At 38.0% G+C, this 23135-nt stretch overlaps 1 protein-coding gene across 1 annotated transcript; it reads right to left on the reverse strand.

The window, feature by feature from the left end:
- Positions 1 to 322: 322 nt before the first annotated feature.
- On the reverse strand, positions 323 to 12583 carry slc6a1b (solute carrier family 6 member 1b). Its single transcript, XM_081357244.1, has 15 exons — positions 12462 to 12583; positions 11355 to 11713; positions 10987 to 11118; positions 10781 to 10881; positions 10584 to 10693; positions 10198 to 10330; positions 9559 to 9693; positions 9379 to 9482; positions 8841 to 8965; positions 7583 to 7695; positions 6119 to 6250; positions 5096 to 5198; positions 3479 to 3579; positions 3228 to 3395; positions 323 to 2173 (listed from the first exon to the last, which is right to left on the reverse strand). The coding sequence occupies exons 2-15, from the start codon at positions 11587 to 11589 to the stop codon at positions 2066 to 2068; spliced, it is 1800 nt and encodes a 599-aa protein (XP_081213370.1). The 5' UTR covers positions 11590 to 11713; positions 12462 to 12583; the 3' UTR covers positions 323 to 2065.
- Between the last annotated feature and the right edge of the window lie 10552 nt (positions 12584 to 23135).

Below are 23135 nucleotides of genomic sequence, written 5' to 3' on the forward strand. Positions count from 1 at the left end.
TGTCATAACAGGAGAAAATGATAAATAATAATAACAATTAAACTAACTTAACCATAAAATGAAATTTTGACAAGCACCAAATAATTATTTGACACAAGACATAAAGCACACATTATAATCTATAATACTTTATTTTTTTTTAAATCAGATAACATATGGCAATCATGCTTTTATATAACACCATCTAAAGACATTTATTATATATATATTTTCTTTACATATAATATTTTACATTAGGCCCAAACAGTTAGAAATATACAAAACAATATTTTGCTCGACTAGACATATTATCTATTGTCTTATAATCTTCCATCATTGTTATTCATTTGTTATTACTATTCTTTTTTACATTTCATAAAGATATGTGCTTTAGTTTCTGAGATCGATGCATTATTGCAGTAAACAGCAAATAATATAAGGTTCTTCAACAAGACAAAAACCTCAAAACGGACATCCACAGGTACTTTTACACGGTACAGTTTTACAACATTGTTTCAGAGAGAAATCTGATGAATGCTAAATTTATACAATTTCACCAAAAAAAAAAGAAAAAAGACAAAAAAAAAAGAAAAACTCTTATTGATTGCACATTTTCATCAGACGTCTTGCAGAGAATAAATCGACTAATTAATCCAGATGTCTGTCACATGTAGCTGCCGTAGAAGCAGACTAACAGTGCTCAGATTCGGAGACCTTTGTGGCTTGTGAACTTAAAGCTTTGTGCTTTTCACCAGTGGCATTTCAAAATAAAACAGTGGAAATAAAACACTCGCTTCTCTCTGTCTCTCACATGCACACACACACACACACACACGCACACACACGTATATGCCTTTATATTATTTAATGTAAATGATTTATTGCCCAACTAGTCTGTAGATTTAAAAAGAACATAATTTTCCTTCACATTTTCCTCATTCGAACGACGGCTTTGTCTGTTTTTGACACATAGTGCTGGTTTTCAACAAAAATGACCCTAGAAACCATGGCAACAGACTATAGCTTCTGCTCAGGACTGATTATTCGCTGAAGGCTGCTCACAGCTATAATCGGTTTCGATCCAGGAGAGCAAATTTTGGTCACTTTCGCCATTTTTCCTGAGGAGTGGCACGCAAATGTGGTGAGCAGGATTAACAGTGGTTTGGCGGGGTACGTCTGCCCCAAAAAAAAAACGATTTTTCGGACCCTGTGCAGTGATACGGCGCGACGCAAAACAGTTTTTCAGATCTGTCAGTAGCATAAACATGAATTTGGTCCTTCTTACTCTTACATAGAAAACATGTACTAAAATGATTCTAAAAAACACATACAAAGTTATTTTTTGTCTTAGAAAAGAAACGGAAAAAAATCGTAACAGTCTTTTTTGACGTCAATTTGCCCCCGCGGCTGGTAATGCATGACGGCCCGGGGCGTTTGTAAACCCAAATCCATACTGGTCTTGTGCTTTTCAGGGTTTGGCCCGAGGGCTAAACGGGAGAAAGGGCTGTTTGAAACTCTAGAGTCTTGAAAAGTGTATTCTGGCTATTTAACCTTGACGTCCAAGGTTCAGTCTCGGCCCGTTGCACACTCCCATTTTCTTACTCTCTGCTTTTATATAGCTATATAGATATAGTATATATTTATATATTTTTTTTTCAGATACAATCAGATACAATTCGATTCTAACCTACAACTGCATTTTAATACATTAATTACATGTAATATCAAATTAACACTGCGCTGTTGGAATTACATTGGGACGCCAAATCTTGAATTATCATTTAAATCCTGTGCTTACACTGTGACCCTTTTTGTTTTTTTTAGAAAGACTAATATCTTGCATATGAAATACAGATTAACCATAGAACGTTGCTGGATAGATTTTTTTAGACTATACGTATATATATATATATATGTATATATATATATGTGTGTACCAAAAGAAGTCAAACTGTAATCAGGTTGGTTTTCCCTCGGAGGTAGGTGAATATACTTTAGACGTGGAAGTCCTTGGTTGTGATCGACTCTTTAATTCTCTCTCTGAACGCTGACCTTTGATAATTCGGGTGAAGCGGGAGGACGGTGGTTAGATGTAGGCCTCGTCGTTGGCTGGGATGGGGTTTTCCGGTTGTTGTTCGGGCCCGTTCTCTTGAGTCCGGACCACCGATGTGGGCTGAATCATTATCCGAAGGCGCTGCAAACGGGAAGAAAAGTCGTCAGCTGCCATTTCGGGAAAGACAAACTACACTCTAAAATCCTTCGTGGGATTGATAGACATTGAGAGTATATAGTATATTATTTTTATCCATTTTTTTTTTTTATTTAAATTTTAAATGATTTTTTATTTAATTTATCCAGTTATAATGAAAAATGTAAATGCTGTTTAAACTTGTGTTTAGATAACGATAAAATTACAACTACACTGAAAATGCTGGGTTGTTTGAACCCATGGTTGGGGCAAATATGGACAAACCCAAACATTGGTTTACATTTAAATTTAATCAATTAGCGGACGCTTTTATACAAAGTGACTTACAAATGAGGAGAGCAATAGAAACACTTGATCTAACAACAGGACAACAATATGCAAGTGCTGTGACCCTTCCCAGTTTAATCTAACACAGTTTTTTATTTTATTTTTATAGATATAGAATAGAAGAGAAGTGAAAGTAAAGAGAAAATAAAGTGTTAGTATTAGTGGATCAAGTGTTGCCGTATTTTAAATAAAACATTTTAAACCAACGCTTGGGTTTGTCCATATTTGACCCAAACTTGGGTTGAATCAATCCAGGATTTTTTAAATTGTACAGTAAAGAACATACTAACGCAAGAGTGAAAGCAGAAATCATGACCTTGATTGGTACAATTAGGATGTAATTGAAGCCAAATCTAAAATAGAGTGTCAGGATTGTCACAAGCTCTGAGATTGGTGCTCTTTATTCCCAATCACCAGTCTTGGAAACCTGAGGTAGTGAAAAACCCCTTCAGCAAAATCTCTCATTTTTACAATCAGTCCAAGTCGTTGATTGCACGCTCAAATGGCAAGAAGTGAAGACTAATTTGATGCAATTAAAATGAATCCAATAGCCACGAAATAGAAACAGTGCATGCTTCGCCCCATGCTGGAACATCTGCATTAATAATGCATGCGATCTGAATCAATTCCCCCACTGTCGTCAGTGGAGAGACTTTCATGTTCCCTGACACTTGCACCTGTGGCTGCGAGGACGTGCGGACGGCAGTGATACCTCTTTATATGAGCCCTTCAGGGTGAGGAACATGTAGCCCATGTATCCCGGGATCAGAACCATGGATGACAGGGCCATGCACCAGCCCACGCCTTGCCCCCACTTCGGGAACACGTAATTGTTCAGTTTAAGCGGGACCATCTGGACGGCGCTGAAGATGAACACACCCTACGACAGGAGGAACACACATCAGTCTGTATGTGCATCTCCAAGATGCTTCCAGTGCTCAAAGACTCGGTGAATCAACTTACCCCCACAATCAAAGGAGTGAAAACCACCCAGCACAGCTTCCACCAAATGCAGGGCTGGTAGCCAATCATCTCCTCAATATTGCCGTAGAATTTATTGACACCTGCAACAGGAACAAAACGAGAATTAAGAGGCGAGTTACACGGTTACAACTGGGGTTATTCGATCTGTAACGATTCCCTCATGTCACGATTCGATACATATCACGATACTGAACTCACGATACGATATTATTGCGACACTCCAAGACATATGATAAAAAGTTAACAAAACAAATTAACTGTTTATTTATTATTCTGTTGATTAAAATGCTAAATTTTGTATTATATTGTGTGTGCAATTTGCAAATGAATGGATTTGAACTGTCACTGACTAGATATATTTATAATAATGTAGGACACTTTTACTGGGAACATCAGTCATCTGGCATTATCAGGACCCACAAATATTCCCTCATTGCATTATTATACATTATATTCAACATTATGTATAGTAGTTCTGACGCTAAAACTCTGTCAACTTGAATTTCCTCATACAGTAATTTTTATTTCCGGTGATCTATACACAATACATATTGACAATATCCACAATACAATTGTATTGCGATATATTGTGACACGATGTATTGTTACACCAATAGTCATTATTATTCGAAGAATAAAGTTGCTTTGCTGGTCGTAAATCCATGCTAAATCCCCAGCACTAAAACTCGCAGTTATACCTGACTGCACTGGGTGGCGCTGTGGAGCGTGTTTAACAAGTGGATTGTATTTGATCTCATAATGTTTTCATGAAGTTTGGAATTACTTAGATGATGAAAATGAAAATGATCTTACTAAAGCTTGCTTTATAAGCGTTTCCCCGTTCGCGCAGAGCTCAAATGCTTTTGATCTTTATATTTTTTTGTTTACACATTTCAACTAAAATAAAACCTTAAGATATAATGCAAGCTTGTTGTGTATATCGGCTAATCGGAAACTTGTTCGTCAAGAAACTTGATGAATAAAGAAATAACATCTTTCTAGTTAAACGTCATTTAAATAAACGCATATTTGAATATTCGATTTTGATGAGCTTGTATATTTGAATGCAATATTTGTGAAAAATGCCCATTCCTAGTTACAATGCATGAGCAGTTTGTGGAGGATTACTGGAGGTCTGCGCCTCGCTTCATAAATGCAAATATAGAACGGTGCTGTAGTTTGCATAATCAAGCCTGCCATGCACAACAATTAAGATTCTACAGGTTCATATTCACTCAAATCAACTGACTGTGGAAATGAGTCTGGCACCGAGATTAGCATGAATTATATTATCTGTGATAATAATTAGCATGCGTTGTGTGTTGTGTCTGGATGTGAAGAATAAAAAGCAAATGAATTAATAATTACAAAAACCTATAAGCAAAGCATTCTTTGATTTCAATGACTCACTGTGGTGTGATAAACAGATTAACATATTTCAGATGCATTCACTTCATATATGACGTCATTTTCACAAAAATATTTTAAAATGCATGTTAAATGTCAGGTCACTTGAAATATCAACTTCTCAAAAATGTAATATCGGCTTGGAAAAAGGAAATGCATTGATTTATTATAATTTTCTGGCATATTTACCATAGAACCAGGATATGGAGACGCATTCAAAGAAGACCAGGAACAGCAAACACATTCCACTGGCAGAATAGTAGTCAAAGAGTTTGAACACGTAGAGACCACCCTGTGGAGAGAAGAATCGCCATAGTTAGCAAGCCGAGCGGATTAGATTGGTTTAGAAAGCCGCGCTCATCTAGTTAGCAGTGTTAGCGGGTTTCAACATGGTACATGGTAACAGCGATGACAATCAGCAAATCAAGCGTTCTTGAGTCACATGACTGGCCTGACATGTATGAGTTGCTGTATTACCACATGCACTTGTGTTCTTTATTAAGGTCAACATGTTAACAACCCGTTTTACTTCTGTAATGTGAAGCATTTCTAAGTTAAGCTGCATGTTCAGGAAGAGAAAACCCAATAGAAATGGACTGGATCATGGCATTGTAGTGCATTGTCCAATCGTATACAATCATTACTTTATGCTGACTTTAAAAGACAAACCTCAAAAGCCTTACTCCATTATTTTCCTGTACATAATATATATATATTTTTAATTAAATAAACAATAAATGACCATTAAAACGTAATTAAAAAAATGTTTCTGCATGTTCAGGAAGAAGAACGACCCAATACTGTCGAATCATATACAATCATTATTTTATGCTGACAAACCCAAAAAGCCTTACTCCATTATTTTCCTGTACATATCTAATCTTACCCTAAAGTTTAAGTCAGGGACTATAACAAAGCTGTTTGCTGAATAATAATAATTCCTAGATTTTTTCTGCAGTGTCCAAGTCTTCACTGGCGTTTATATAACAGTTTGAGGTTATATAGTGGCTGAACACTTCAGATTCATCACATAACCCAGCAGAAAACACTCAAATGCTTCTGTCCCATTAATGCAACTTCAAGAGCTCTCATCCTGCCCTTCTTATGTATTTTTACCATATATCCCGTTACACGCTTTAGAATAAAATCAGCCTCCAGCTCTTTTCAGAGCGCGATGTGAAACCGGTATAAAGATGAGACGTGTGCGTTCACCTGTGTGATGTTCGACAGGCCGATCAGATACGACACCAGGCAGACGACAGCGATGAAGATCTCTCGTCTTCCTCGTAACAAACGGGGAAACTCGTCCACAAGAGCCGTGATGAATCCCTCCACCGTACAGAACTACACACAACACAAGAGCATTATATGGAGATTGAAAACATGTGCTTGATTTGGTCATGTCTAAATAGACTGGTTTTATTCAAGTCTGAATTCAGAACATCATGCTTCACATTAAAGGGTTGAATGAATATGAATATTCTGTCATTATTTACTCTCCCTCATGTTGTTCCAAACCCCTAAGACTTTCGTTCATCTTTGAAACACAAATGGAGATCTTTTCAATGAAATCTGAGGGATTTTTTCTCCTCCATTGAAAGGCTACGCAACTACCACTTTAGGTAAGGCAGTAAATTAATGCATCATTAAAATAATCCATGTGACTCCAGTGTTTTAACCTCAATTTTTTCATTTGTTTGCACAAAAAACGAAACAACAACCATAATTTACCACTTTACATTTATGCATTTGGCAGACGCTTTTATGCTTACATCGCATTTCAAGTAAACATTTACATTCTCATCAGTTCTTTGTCTATAAAATATTAATCTCCAACAACGTCTTCTCTCGCGTCAACACAACATGCACCGCGGTGCTCTCGTGATTGCATGTTTGTGATTAATATTTTGTAAATAAAGTGGTAAATTATGTTTTTGCACAAACAATTCACTCGCGTTGCTTCATGAAATTGAGGTTAAACCACAGGTCACATGGATTACTTTATGATGCATTTACCACCTGAAAGTGGTAGTTGCGTAGTCTGTCAATAAAGGGACGATAATCTCTCAGATATCATCAAAAAGATCTTCATTTGTGTTCCGAAGATGAACAAAGTCATTTTTGTGTGAACGATCCAACAGGATCTCATGAAAGTGCGTATCAATAGCACGAATGATATTTCTCGTATTATTTATACGCCAAAACGAGTTTTTGTGTTCAAATAATACGCACTGCAAACCCCTTGGGTAGGATTAGGGGTGAGGAGGGCGTGCATATTACACGCCATAAAGTGCGTATCATATGCACGCAAAAACTGCATATCATTTGTACGCAAAAACTCGTTTTGGCGTATAAATGATACGAGATATTTTCATTCGTGCTATTGATACGCACTTTCATGAGATCGGGCTCGAACGATCCCTTTAGGACATTAGGTTACAACAGCTGTGATTTTAAGGGTTAGAAAACTGAACATGCACTGCACATTTCTACTAAAAGTCTGGGATATTTACAGTATCAGTATCACAGAGAGATATAATTTGACTTGAATAAAAGAAGTACCTCCCTTCTCTAGCTTTTTCATTTAAAAAAGACTGGAAATGAAAGGCTATAGGCCGATATGCATGCCTGAAAACACATGTACAGTAGTGTGCCTGTGTGAAGCGTGTTCTTTACCTGACTGTCAATGCCAAGCATGAGCAACATGGAGAAGAACAGAATGGCCCAGAGAGGTGAGATGGGTAACTGTGTGACGGCCTCGGGATAGGCCAGGAACGCCAGACCCGGCCCTGGACAAAACAACACGCTTAATGCCTTTTCCATGCGTATGATGGCACAGATTTACAGGACTACAGCTGGAACATGTGTGTTCACTTTGGTTTTTGATTGTGTTTCTGGTTACGTTATTTATCCCTGTGTATTTAAACCATCTGTTCATTCAGTCTCTTTGTCTGGTATTGTCTATTGTTCCTGTTATCTCCTGAAAGTTCCTGGTTTGATTTATAATGAAAGACTTTATTAGTGATATTCCTTTGTCCTGCACTTATTAGCCACTCAGGCCATGACAAAAGTAATATAATATTCAAAAAATAAAACTCTTAATGTTGGTCAGTTTTATGCACAGCATCAAAGGTTTGTTGAAAGGAAATGCTTAACCGCTGGAAAATATCATAACTGTAAATCTCAAACTAAATATTAAAAATAGCCGTTTTATTTACAATCCATTTTATGAGGTTTGTAATATTTGCAACCCTGTTACTAAAAACCCTGTTATTCTGACGCTTGGTATTTTCATATTATTGTTGCATTCAATATTTTTGGATTATTATATTTTCTATTAAACAATAAATGAACAAAATTTATATACAAGTCATTTAATAAATATATATTTGTTTCTGATTTTTTTCATACAATAATTTTGGTAGCAGGGTTGATGGTTGATCCTGCAAAATGCGTAATTGAGTTTGTTTATATTGTAAAGGGAATAAATAATATAACAGGGTGATGTGCAAAATGTTGGACAGAGCTGAACATTACATTTTTTGCTTATTTCAATTAGTTAATAATTAAAAACACATTTTACAGCGATGAATTGCACAGTGCAGCAGATTATATCAATTTCAGCACGTTGTATGATTTTGATTTTGGTTATTAGATGCAGTCGTGAAGATTGAGGCCATATTCATGATTTTTTTGTTACTAGTTACTGTGCTAGGTTCATTTATAATAGTTTGTGACTTTAATGCAAAACAAATAAATAAAAAATCATGCACATACTCATGGAAAGTGCCATTTGTTTGTACAGTCCTGAAATGCAAGACTGCGTATAATTGCTCATTGACTAATAGAGGACACCAGATGCCAAAACACTGTGTAACTTCTAGAAGAAGGTCTTTATCCAGTGATCAACTGATGCTCAATCCATCATAATTACCTGACGCAGCCACGTCTGCTATGGGCCGCTGTGTGATGTGAGCCATGAAACCTACGATAGAGAAAATGACGAACCCAGCGAACATACTGGTGAAGGAATTGATGCAGCAGACGATGATAGAATCTCTGAGAAACAGACGAAAGCATGAAGAGCAACCGTTTAGTTATGTATCCCACACTCTCAAAAATAAAGGTTCTTTACTGGCATTGATGGTTCCATGAAGAACCCATTGCAAAAACTAAATAAATAAATTCATACCAAGTGAAAAAAAAGAGGTTATTTTAAGAAGTGATCACTGAAAGGTTCTTCTATGGCATCACTGCAAAAACCCTTTATTTTTAAGAGAATATTATCTATCTATCACACTGAGGAAGCATTTTGTGTAGGCAAAAACTGTTTCAGAAATGCTTGGCTGATTCGAACTACAAAACACAGAAAAAAAAAAAAAAAAAAAGACTTGTCAAGCTTGTGTCTGTACAGATCAAATTAGAGTTGCCATTTTGAATGCCCCTTAATAAATCTTACAATTGCTGCATACTTGTAAACATTGTTGTTGAATGGGTTGTAGCTCCCGAGGGCGATGAGAGAGCCCAAACCCAGGCCGTACGAGAAGAAGATCTGAGTGGCAGCGTCCAACCACACCTAAGAAGAGAAATCAGCAGATTATACGCCTGTGAGAACACGTCTATTACGGTATGATAATTACACAGCGCTCCACCTCGGATTCTTTCAGCTTGCTGAACTCGGGCGTGATGTAGAACAAAATGCCCTCTTTCGCTCCAGGCAGCGTCACTCCACGGATGAACAGGATAAAGAGCATGAAATACGGGTACGTCGCTGAGAAATATACCACCTGAAATACACACGAACAGCCTTGAGGAAAAAGCTTTGATATTGTGCGATAAGGATAATCTAAAGAAAAAGCATTTCGAGAGCTGCGTAAAGCTTGACATTATTTGCCGAGATTCTGATCTCAAAGCCTTGATTGCAGGCCTAATTTTAATTTCTTTTTTTTTTTATTCTTAATCAGCATGCACCAATGCTACATTTTTCTAAATTTCATAATCATACGTTAACAAACAAGTATTCATTACTTCAGAGCTCATTGTTTCTGCATTGAATTATTGCATTGTTTAAATTGCTCAATTTTTAGCAAACTGTATTTTGTATATGTACATTTCTGATATGTATAACTAAGACAGTTATCTCTGATAACAGAACACTGTAAACTGTGATGTGGACTCGTGCATTTTCTGCGAAGCTGCTTTGAAAAGATGAGTATTGTGAAAAGTGCTATGTGAATCGAAAATTGTGAATTGAATTTTGACATTTTTTGTGTGTGCAAGTGCATTCTTACCTTTCCAGTCCAGCCCACGCCCTTCCAGATGCAAAAATAGACCAGAACCCAGGCGATGGCCAGTGTTATTGCTAGTGGCAGTCTAATCTCTCCCGGCTTCTCCAAACCGTCAGTCATCTGATGCATGTTCCGTCTGAGAGAGAATTAACATTATTAGAGAATGCAGAAGAATAGAATGCATATCTGTCAACCCACGTAACCCACAAACAGAGCAAGTCTAATTGCTGATGCACAACATTCAACTTGGGTCGTTTGCCAAAAATAGCACAATAGCCGCATTTTTGAGGAACAACACTGCTTCTTTTACACGGCCGAGGACAAAAGGAAAGTGTTTGCATGTCGCTTGAATACCAAAGCGTTTCACAGAAGAAGAAAAAAGCCCTTACTCCCAGAACTCCACGACGGCGCTCGTCATGTTGATAGTGTTTGCCTGGCTGTAGTTTGAGAAACATTTCTCTGTATTCCAAGGGTTTTCACAAGACTTCCAGGGGAGCTCCTGAAACAGGACATTTCAAACAGGACATTTCAGACCTAGTCTAGTCATAGTCATGAGCTATTTTGATACCTGACAGCATGTACTTACTGTGGTGAATGAGTTATACAGATAGTAAATTGCCCATGCAATTATGACTATGTAGTAAATGTTAAGCCAGAAGGACAGGACTGCTGCTGCCAGGCCAACACCTATGGAAACACGTGCGCTATAATAACCATATTTCAGATCATTTTTGGCAAGGACACAGACTGAAATACAGCATCATTTACACGCGTCTAAACAGGGTTTATTACCTTTGAACATAGGGGCCAGTTTCCACACTCCGAGACCCCCGATGGACGTGTACTGACCGAGAGACGTTTCCAGAAGAAACAACGGGATCCCAGCAAATACGAGGGTCAAAAAGTAGGGAATCAAGAACGCCCCTATACAGACAGAAGAGTAAATATATAATGAGACACATTCAAAATATGCATCCGTTTATAAAATCCGCTGTTTAGGATTCTTTGCGCTTCCAGTGATTGCGCGTATCCAGCGCACATGTTATTGTGAGTGATTTTCGAAATCTGATTTCTTTTTTTTTTTTTTTTTTACTCCGTTTGTTTCGAGGGGGGAATACATGGTAAAAACAACCAGGATTTTTTCCTTTTTTTTTGTTTACCTCCTCCGTTTTTTCCGCATAGATAAGGAAATCTCCAGACATTGCCAAGTCCAATGGCATAGCCAACACATGACAGAAGAAAGTCAAATTTCCCCTGCCACGTTTCTCTGTCAGGAATGTCCTTTTTCTGCTGAACTTTAACCACCAGAGTTTTTGGTTTGTCATTGGCGGTGGGCGCTTCGTTGACCTCTGTTAGCACGTGTCCATCGGAGGCTTTGGTGCCGTTCGTGGCCATGTCTCTGGGTTTGGTCCTGGCGGTCGGACGGAAGAGTTCAGCACCGGTCCACGTAGACAGCAGCTTCGCGGTTCGATTAACCAACGATTAGAGTCAAAAAACGCCAATGAAGCTTGACACTGACCTGGAAACCATTGAGAGAAAGGGTCATTTAGATATACATATTATTGTGTTCGTCACATGCATTTTATTAATACATAATATTTTTTAAATAAAATAAGAAGCAAACAGCATACTAAATAAAATACAAATTGGTGCATGTGAGTTTAGCGCGCGCGGCATTAAAAGCGCGTCTGTACATATTTCTTTATTTTTACATAACGAAGAATTGATGATGTGCATTTCTGTAATCTAAAACTTCTCTGCGGTGGTTTGCAAAATAGTTAGGCTACTAGAGGGCAAAGTATTTGCATGTGTTTCTGAATTCAAATTATTCCAACGGCGGATTTTAAGTCGTTTTCCCTCGAATCCAAACGACAGATCACACGTTATGTCAAACCGTTCGAATAATCTCGTCAAATTCTAATTTAGAATGTTCTAAGTTCCAAGCGCGCGCGATTCTGGGCTTTTGCAAACGCGTCGCGCGCTCGCGCTGAAACGCGGGCTCAAAAAGTCGAGCTAAAGTGTCAACTCGCAGCTTTTTAATCGGATAAATGAGTGTGAGACTAAAATATTGAGCAAACAAAAACTAACATGCATCCGACTAACAAGCACAAGCAAGTCTGAAATGCGCGCACAAACATCGCGTTTTACAAGCATAAAACAGTGCGGTTTAGATGTTCAACTTTCAAATGACTCAGATTTTCCCAAAACTATGAAAACAAAAGCATTAAAATGACTAGTTTTATAGCAGTTACAGATGATCTACTTACACCGGAACAGTTTTCCTGCCAGTTTGGTTGCGGCGGCGCGTATCCGTGGGTTCCTCTCAAATTCCAACTCTTGGAATTTTACTTGTCCAAACCAGTGCAAAATGTTTCCATAAAGTCAAGAGGGCAAACAGCTATCCTGAGGGGAAAGGTGAGTGAGAGTCTGGTTGTCTGGTGCTGTCCAGTTGTGTGGTGCTGAAGGACAGGGGAAAGAGCCAGAGACAGGAGCAGCTCCTCTACCGTGAGCGTCCAGAGATGTTACATGAAGCACACACCGTCACTCTCAATGTCAGCTCAAAGTCGACCCTCCCCGAACACAACATCTCCACCACTGAAATCCCAGACACTGCATGGCCACCTTCTCTTCTCAGCGCGTTTTATATGCTTTGTATGTTTTTTTTTTCTTTCTTTTTCTTTTTTGACCAACTTGCATTGCTCTGTGTTTGAGAGTGATCGTGTGTTTTATCAATTGACGGACACTGCCCATTCACTGTAATTACGATTTAATTGTGCAATAATGTTAGTCTTGTCGGAAGTTGCATGCAAATGCGTTGCTCTAATAAACCTGTGAATGCATTTGGCGCAGACAATTTCTTTTATTAAAATACATGAAGAAATGTTACAATTTTAAAGCACAGCCTGCTGTTATTAAACAAATTTGCTAGACAAGAGCAACTGTGACTACATTTTATAGTCGTCACAAATAAATATAGCCAGGCTGATTATTTTTCAGCATGGATGAAAATCCATGACGCATGTAGTTCTGTCAGTTCCAAAATCTTCCAACAAGCCTCGTCAATAGATAATAAACTTCATACATGTTCTGTTCAGAATTTTCGTGTAAATATGGTGTAAAATATATCTAAGCAGAGTTAGCAAAAAAAGAAAAAAAGAAAAGAAAAGCAGATTAGCATTGAATGCATGCACATGCTATTGGGATCAGCCATTAAAAATCCTGCTACAAAAATGACGGTAACACATATAGTGTCCGTGTTACATGTGATTTTAATTAAGTGCAATGTATTTACAAGTATGCAAATTACTCAGTATTTACTTGTAATGTTATTACTCTGCAAAATAAACATCAATGTGAAGGGTGATTAAACAGGGGTGAAAAAAGGGTGATTTAAAAAAAGAAATGACTTCTCTTTGTATATTTTCATCGTTCAAAACTGGAAAGAGCTAAAACAATGCACCGCAGCAAAAGGTTTTGGGTTGAAAAAGGCCTGAACTAATTTACTCTCCAAAAAAACAGCAGTTTCCAAAGTGTCAGATTGGGATGACGATGCCAGTCATTCTCTGGATTCTGGTAAACCGTGATAAGGGAAGTCAGTCAATAAGGAGAGTCTGGGGGTGGGAGATAAATTGAAAACTGGTCTTATAATCTTCTTAGCTGACTGCCTCCCGAAATAAAATACCCTTGCGGGGAAATCTAAAGGAACACTGTGCTCAGAAGTTAACTCCTATACAACCATAATTTAGTAGTCTGTAATTAGATGTTAAAGCATTCACAGACCAAGAAGTCTTCAGACAAGATGAGAAACATCGATTAAGGATGACAATGTAAAGGTAGAAACAGGTCTTTAGGACTGTCATCTCCAACAGGACCGTTGATCACGTCTAACATATCTTTGATGCTTCATGGTGTCGGTAATCAAATCCGAACGATTGAATAAAGAACATTTGGCTGGAGATTTGGACTTTTTAACCTGCTAAAAATAACCATGAACACAGTACATAGTACTGAAGTGTGTCATTTTTTCAGTGTTAATACTTTCTTCTATCCCAGTTAAATTGGCAGAGACAAGTAACACGTGAATTTATGTATACAGTGCTTTCAGGGAACACAGTTTGCTAGAAAGTTTGATCCCCGATATATAAGAATTGAGCCTATAGGAATGGTTGATTTCGGGGGACACGTGCTCAATTAGAAAAAAGGGCATCCTTCTCATAATTATTTATGAAAAATAAAGTTACGTACTCTTGAACATCTTTTGATTACACGAATTAAAGGTGCTGTATGTAGAATTCCGAAACTCTTGTTATTAGCGACACCGGTGGCCATTCAGTGAACTGCAGCTCAGATTATTGCTCGTGCTCGTAATAACTCAGCGGGATTCAATGCCCTGATATAATCATGTTGAAGATATTTTCATTCTTCCCTCAGAAGTAAAAATAAGTTAGAAATACCTTTGCAGCGATATGCTGTTAACGGACGAACTGCTGAGAGCGACGGTTAGATGAATAACCTCACAGATGAGCTCATTCAAATTTCACTGTTATGGTTGATTATAAAGTATATTTGAGACTATAGAGACTATATAGATCTGGCTATGTGAGACTATAGTTTCAATGAATCCCTTTTCTTTGCACGACACATTGACATTAGAGTCCAGAACGGCTCTTTCGGCATTAACATGAACATTGTATAAGCATTCGTTCGATTCACGTGTCACTGAACGGAAGAGAGGCTCTCGGGAGCGTAAACGTCACATCCGTTTGATTTCCAGGCAAAAACGTCCCGAATCTTTCACATAAAAATCAGTCTACAGGCTTTTAGAGACAGCCTAGGAAGACGGGGAACGTCTCAGTTTGAAATGTTGAGAGAATCGTAAGTACAGAGGCGTTGTGTGTGAACATGATGTGTTCTGAACATCTAGACTAAATCTGAGAATTTACTCATTTTACTTGCACAAAAACAGATTCACTTTTCCTCAAAATGAAAAATATAAAAACATACAAATCAAATGCAAACTCTGAATATTACACAAACATGCAATAATTAAATGTTACATTGCACAAATACACTTTATGTATTTAATTTCACTTTATCAACCAATGTCTTTGCTGCTGACCTTCAAACTCAGCAAAAATGACTTTAAATAAGCCACATTTGTGTTATTATTTTTGTTTAACCTGTGTTGAAGTTTCTTATTCTTCTGTGATCCAGAAGATCTGTTTTGAGCTGTTTTAAGTCTTATTAATTTCACATTTGATGTGAAAGGGCTTTTTGTTATTAAAAACAAACAAGCAAGCCCAGCCCAGGTGAGAAACAGCAACGCAAACGTAACGTAACACATTACTTTCCATAAACAGTTTCTAAGTGACACAATTAGTAGCTTTTTTAGGGAGTAATGCAATATTGTAATGGATTTATTTTTAAAGTAACTTTCCCTAACACTGCAAGCTGTTCAAACATCTGCATAAATAAATAATAAAAATCCATCTTACTAATTATCAAAAACAATTTATACTGAAATTACAAATGCATAAATAATTTCACAAGATTAAAGTATTAAATATAACACTTTGAAGACAGACATTTGGAAAATCATTTCTATAGGCAACTAATTAACAATATCTTGGTACGTGATAAATGATCAGAATTATGCTACTTCATGAATTCAATTTCCCTTATACCATAGGGGCCAATCCAAAAGAGAGGAAAAGCTATTGTAAAGCTAATTTATGACTAACATTAAACACGCAATGTTCACCCATTACTTCTAGCAGCATGACTTCATATCCACGCCACGCCATCTTGTTCCACTCCAGTAAAGCATCAGTGCTGTTGCTCAAACCGTTGCTGTCGTTTGAGAGGCATCAAAGATCAAACTTCTGCGTTTCCTTCTCAACAGTGTCGGAGTGCAGGGATGAAAAGCCTGAGCTGATGGCAGATGGTGAGCCAATGAGGGGTGAACTAACCTACTAATGATACAAAATGAAATTTTGCATTTAGAACCCATCTGGTTGATTCTCCCTCTGGGGAAAGAGAGCTCAGACGTAGCCACACATTTGTGGACCTGTAGTGAGAATCAGAGAGTCTGGTGATTGTTGGTGGCACACATGATTACTCAACTGTGCAATGAATCTCATAACAGCAAAGGGTGGCAGTAATTTCCACCTTCTGGACCCGCTATATATCCCTCTGCATGCCAGGGAAATGCTTTCTACTGTATACAGTTTGGGTCCCAAATTATACCCCTGCAATTATGGCATCTTTTGTCTAACACTTGATCATTAATGAGCGATTTAGTTGCAAAATTGTTGAGATGTTGAATGCGAAGCTTAGCTCTAAAAAGACAAAAACTCCAAAACCAGACTGGACATTTATGTAGTGTTTATTGTGTGTTATGACATTATGAGCTATGTTTATATCCTATATTGATTTGATTTTAATGCTAATCAGCATGTGCTGTGCTTAATCTGAGATTCTCAGTAAGAAAAGAAAGATTCCTTCAATGTGCTCTTGTTTCTGTGTTCTTATAAAACATATGTACAAGGTGTACAGTATTGGCCAAAAGTGATGTCTGGCTTCACACTTTATTCAGATGTTATTATAAATATGTTAAAGATTTTGTTAGCATACTGCGTAGTTGTCCTTGGTGTCAGTTTGTGATAATGCAATGAAACATGCCAAATTGTGCAGACATCATTTTTGGAAATTTTTTGAACAAGAGAGAACCAATGCAAAATCATGTTGTATGCTTTTTCCTGACAGCTTTTTGCGTTTCTATGCATTTTATTTTAATTGCATAGTAAAATTAAACCTGTAGCTGTAGTTTGCCTTTCTTTTTGCCAAATAACTGTGTCATACCTTAACCAAGTTTAATGTTTTGCTCTTCATAAAAATATAAAATATTTTCCTCATATATTGATGATCTAATCAAACTTGTGAGGTCATATATCCCCTCAAGACATCACTTTTGATAACTATCTTTGTTTCCATCCTTTAACTTTGTGTAACTAAAGTGTTTCTACACTTTAAAAAGTGTTGACCTGCAACTGATACATTAGCTCATAAAAAATGAGTTTTGTTGGCATATATTACTGTATTTAGGCTGATTCAGTTAGTAATAAACTGACTGAAATAAAACCATTCATAAAATCTAAATAATGCTTGATTTTATGAATTTGCCAGCAAGAGAAATCTGTAATTAACCAAATTAGGACGGTTCAGGCCAACTGATAAAATGCATCAGGAACAATGATTCATTGCATTTGTCCTTTTCTCACCCAGTCATACACAATATATGTTCGGGAAGTTTGCGAGGGGAGACAACATTACTTCTTTCATCCATTCAGGCGTAGAAAGCAAGGCTTGAGATGTCACATCTCCTTATGTGTGACACCGGGCCCCAGAATGTGCGCTGTGTTCATTGGTAGGGCAGTCAGGTAGGCTCGCATGAGTCCTGCAGAAGAGGCTCAGCGCTGGGTTTCCGCTCGGCCTGAAAGACTGGGACAGACTGGCGTGTCTGTTGCTGGGTGATCAACAAGGTGGTCTGGGGCCAGTTCAATAGAGAGAGAGAGAGAGAGAAAAAAACTGGGAATGGGCACAAAACAAACAGATACCTCTTCCCACAATGCAGGAAAAGGAATGGGAATATGAATGCGATGGTGAACTTGTTTTAAAGATGTTTTTCTTTTGACTTTGGGATGTCTCCACTACAAAAGTTACAAAAGGGGCATGCAGTGTGATTTCTTCATTTAATAATATCAGTGTTGAGGAAAAAAAGTAATGCTTTACAATATTGTGCTACTCCCTAAATAAGTTACTTATTGTGTTATTTAGTTACTTGTTATGGCAAGAAATGCATTACTTTACTTGTGTGTTACTTTTTTTCACCTGGGCTTTTTTTAACAAAAAAGTAATATTTTTGGCAAAAAAGATTTTTTTTTTTGGCAAATGTAAAGACCCTTTCACACCAAAAGAGAAAGCAATAAGACTCAAAAAAGCTCAAACTAATCTTTCCGCTGTGCTGCCGTTCTGGATCGCAGAAGAATAAGACGCAGGAGAAGAAAGTCTCTAACTTCAGGAGGTTAAAATAATTAATTTTTGCTTATTATTATAGTTAAATTGGATCATTGAAGGTCAGCAGCAAAGACATTGGTTAATAAAGTGAGATTAAATACATTGGGCCCTATCTCGCACCCAGCGCAATTGACTTTGTACACCGACGCATGTATCATTCCTATTTTGCACCCGACGCACAGCGGACTTTTCCCTCCACAGACGCACGTCGGTAAATTAGGGAATGAACTTGCGCTCCCGGGGGCGGTTCAGGGAAGAGAGGAGGCGTGTTCCAGCGCAAACGTTCCCTGGTGCTATTTTGCAGTTTCAGAAAACAATTCCTCCACAGACCAGGAGAAACCTCGTCTAAAGTCAGTGGCGCGTTATTCAGATGCTGTTTTAAGGGCGCATGCTTGGCCATAATGTAGCGTGTGCACAACGCACACACACTTTGATTGTTGATTGTCTCCTCTAAGCAGCAGTTTTCATTTTTGCAAATCATAGGCTACATTATTACAAGGAAAAATATTCCACACGAGGGAAATCATTGTGGTGTCCATGAAGATGTGATAAAATAGGCATAAATCTAGCTTACACATTTACCCAAATTATCATACGCCTGTTTAAGCGAAGCTAATCTGGGTGTGTTTCTCCGTCCCCAATGTCACTTCTCTGTGTTTTACGGCCCTGACGAGAACGTCGGTCTCCTCGGCTGTGAACCGCTCCTGGCGCGCGTCTGGCAAATCCGCCGTTATAATAGCAATCCGCCATGGAACAAGCGCGCCTGCTCTTAAAGGGAATGTGAGATGACGCTCTGATTGGTTTATTTCATGTTACGCCTTAGATCCGGTACATGTGATCCCACGGGTACTAGATGTGGGCCGGATCTGGGCCGACACTATGTTGTTTTCTGGGTATGCAATAAGGTCAGCCGAAATAATAACTGCGCCCACGCCATTCCAGTGCTGATCTTTCACCGCATGTCTTTAGTAAATCCTGACAGTATACGGCATGTCGCAAGCTGTTGGTAAATCTGGCTCTTGGCGTTACAAAACCATTAAGAATTAAGGAAAATAGTTAACCTATAAACATAACAAACTGTGACTGCATCCATTATAACCCCTTTTCCACCAGAATGGTTCATGTTCTGGAGCCAGTGCTGGTTCAGTTCTGGGTTTGGTTCAGGCCAAGATCATTCACACCAGAACCGATGAAACCCAGCTGTACATCGTGTTCCTGCTTGCCCTTCTCATGGGATATGCACAGATCTGGATGAAAAAACACCATCTCCAATCTCAATCTATCAAGGATGGCTTCTCATCTTCCCAGAAATTCCACCAACATTGCGTTCATAAAGCCATTCAGAACTGGAACAAGAGCCCGCTGGGACCAACATAAGGAAACAATCATGTTCCCTAACTTTCACTGTTTCTCCCTACTGGAATGATCTTCCAATGTTGATAGACAAATCTCATCCATGAACCATTGCTTTAATCCTGTTAATGTACTGAGTCTATCTTAATAATATAATAATAAACTATTCTTTCTCTATTGTCTAACTGACTGTCATCTCCGGGAACTGAGTATTTCCCATGCTTCCTTTGGCTAAATCTTGTAGTATTCCTCATTTGTAAGATTGTTGAACTAAAGTATGTACTAAATTAATGTAAATGATATTTGTAGTGAGTGTTGGGATATGGAACATTATTTGCATTTCTTTAATCACACAGGTATACCCTTGTTTATTAAGTGACAATGTTCTGAGGATAAATGTAACAAAATGTCACACACTCAATCAAACTGATTGGTAATTGTCTAATTTGTTATGGATTTTGGTTCATTTTTTTCCTGATTACTTTGGACCTTATTACCCTACGGCACCCATGGATTATTTCATTGCATCCTGCTGTATTTATCATATAAAGTGTCTTATTAATTTAATTCTCAAATCTCATCCCACAAAGGGAGAGAAGGAGGTTAATCCGAGGATGTTTGGTATCTTTGTCCTGCTTTTGTGTGTGATTTGTAAATTACCACCTTCTTGGGTGAGGCCAAAGGCAATGACCATTCTTTTTTTTTTCTTTTTTTTTCTGAAATAATTTAGTTCATGTTTTTTTGTCAATCAGTCTGCCATGCTGCAATAACAAGCTGTTTTTCCCAGAATGCACGTGCACATTTGATTGGTCGACACAGAGCTTCCCTTGAGTGAGTCTTGTCTGGTTGCTCTATTTGGGGTAATGGAGGTGGGCAGAAATAAATTCAGCAGTCAAGGCGAATATCAGGAGTTAATGACTTTTCCAGATCCTCCCCGCATCCCCTGCCCTCACAGCTTGATAGAGGGAAACAGACACAGCAGGCGGGAAAACGCTGCTCTTTCCCAGTAGTTTTTAAAGAATGTATTATTATATTATACTATATTATATTATATATTTTTAATCCAAATCATTATATTCTTAATTATAGTCTTATAATGTTCACATTTAATGAAAAAAACAAAAAACAAATTAAAAGTCAAACAATTAAAAGATAATAAAATAAAATAAAATGAAACTTTAAAATTTTTACTTTTAAATGAATTTATTTATAAAATAATAAACAAACAAATAATAAATAAATAAATAAATAAATAAATAATGTAAAATAAAATAAAATACTACCAACACACACAGAAGAGTAGACACTATATTTGAAATATTTGTGGATGGGTTGCTAGGAAACAGAGCAGCTTCAGTGTTGTGATATCTATGGCCTCCTGTGGATGGACTCCACTGCAGCTGCTCAAATACGTTCATTAAGTTTTATAGAATCCCACTAAATGCCTAGATTAGAGCTCAGAGGTTAATACACATTCAGATAAGCCTTTGAAATACTTTCTCTTTCTTCAGTAGTGCATTGACATATGTACGTTTTTGTCTTTCTTCAATTTGCAATTAATCGTCTTGAAGAAATGCATTAATTTTCTTTTGTAATACCGATGTAATGACCACAAGAGATCTGTAGATCTTTAAATATCATCCTTTTGTGCCAGTTTGGAAGTATTCTGTGTGAGACTGCTTGTTGTCTTGACAAAGCCAATACACTGATATTGTATTTAAGCTTATTCTGGGAACAAAAATGACTTCAATTTCTCCTCCAGCTTTCAAGATAATTTTTTACCGTAGTAATAATATTTGACAATATCTGCAATGCAAAAGTAGGTCTGAGTTGAAACCTTTAGCCAGTTCAGAAGTTGTCCAGATCTACAGCTCAGATGCCTTGGCTAGATGTGTCCAAATAATCTTTTGTGCAACCATTTTAGGTCACTGCCTCTGTGAGGAAGCTTCTTTTTTTGTTGCAGTTACACCACCCATTGACCATCAGCATTATCATCAGCTCCAGTGACTGAGCGCTCAGGCAAAGACAAGCAGCCAGAGGCGTCTGACTGGCAGATCTCCAGAGAACAGCACAGTCTTTAGGCTCTCTTTAACCTATACAGAACCTGTGAGGTTTACTTGGGACTTGGTTCCCTTGAATAAACGAGTAAAAGGAGATTGTCACTAGCTGTCTCCATCCAAAGCTGAGAGTTTAAATTACGCACAAAATTGGAATATTGCATGAAAGATTTGCGAATAAAGTACAGCTTTCCATGTGTTCAAGAGAACACAGTCGTCACTTCCTGAGAAATTGGCTCAAAATATCAGTAATAAAAATGGAAGTTGCTGCAATCAGATTCTTTTCCCTCCATCATAAACGAGTGTGTCTCAGAGCGTCAGACGAAACACAGTAAACGCTGTCATGTTCTCTGGCGTTCAGATGCTGGTGTTCGGGAACACACTCGTGTGAGACGCTTCTGGAGGGAATTAAACCAAATAATTCTGATCACACACTTTGACTTTCAGAAACTCCAAACCAACATTTGAGATGCTGCGATACCATTGGTCCACTGGTTACTCCAGTTATCAAGTCAAGTCACCTTCATTTATACAGCGCTTTTTACAATACAGAATGTTTCAAAGCAGCTTTACAGTGATAATAGGAATTAATGCAACAAAGATTGTTTTGGCTGGACCGCAGCTCTAGTCCTTGTCTAGCTCAAAGGTGGGGTAAGCAATTTTTGAAAAACGCTATTTGGAAGTTAGTCAGACCGACACACAAACAAACAACAACAAACGTGTAGCCAATCAGCATTAGGGGCGTACGAAGTGGACGAGAGAGAATGAACACGAGGGAGATTTGAAGAAAGACTGCAGAAATAGAGATGAGACACAATACAAAAGAGAAAAGCTCAGAAGAAATCACTGGAAAATGAAGGGTTGTGATCAGGAAAGAGCTTTAGGACCCGCATTAATATTAGAAAAGCTGTCCAGCACTGGAGAGAGAAGCGGGAAGGCCTGAAAACAGACGCGGATGTTGCTTTGATTTGCTCCACACCTGAGTAACACTGGGTAACACTGAGTAACACTGTGTAACACTCGGTCACACTGGGTAACACTGGGTAACACTGAGTAACAGTGGGTAACACTGGGTAACACTGAGTAACACTGGGTAACACTGTGTAACACTGGGTCACACTGAGTAATACTGGGTAACACTGGGTAACACTGGGTATCACTGAGTAACACTGGGTAACACTGGGTAACACTGGGTCACACTGAGTAACACTGGGTAACACTGGGTAACACTGGGTAACACTGAGTAACACTGGGTAACACTGTGTCACACTGAGTAACACTGGGTAACACTGGGTAACACTGAGTAACACTGGGTAACACCGAGTAACACTGGGTAACACTGAGTAACACAGGGTAACACTGGGTAACACTGGGTAACACTGAGTAACACTGGGTAACACTGAGTAACACTGGGTAACACAGAGTAACACTGGGTAACACTGAGTAACACTGAGT

Source organism: Scardinius erythrophthalmus (genome assembly GCF_964197995.2).
Source record: "Scardinius erythrophthalmus genome assembly, chromosome: 25".
Classification (NCBI taxonomy): domain Eukaryota; kingdom Metazoa; phylum Chordata; class Actinopteri; order Cypriniformes; family Leuciscidae; genus Scardinius; species Scardinius erythrophthalmus.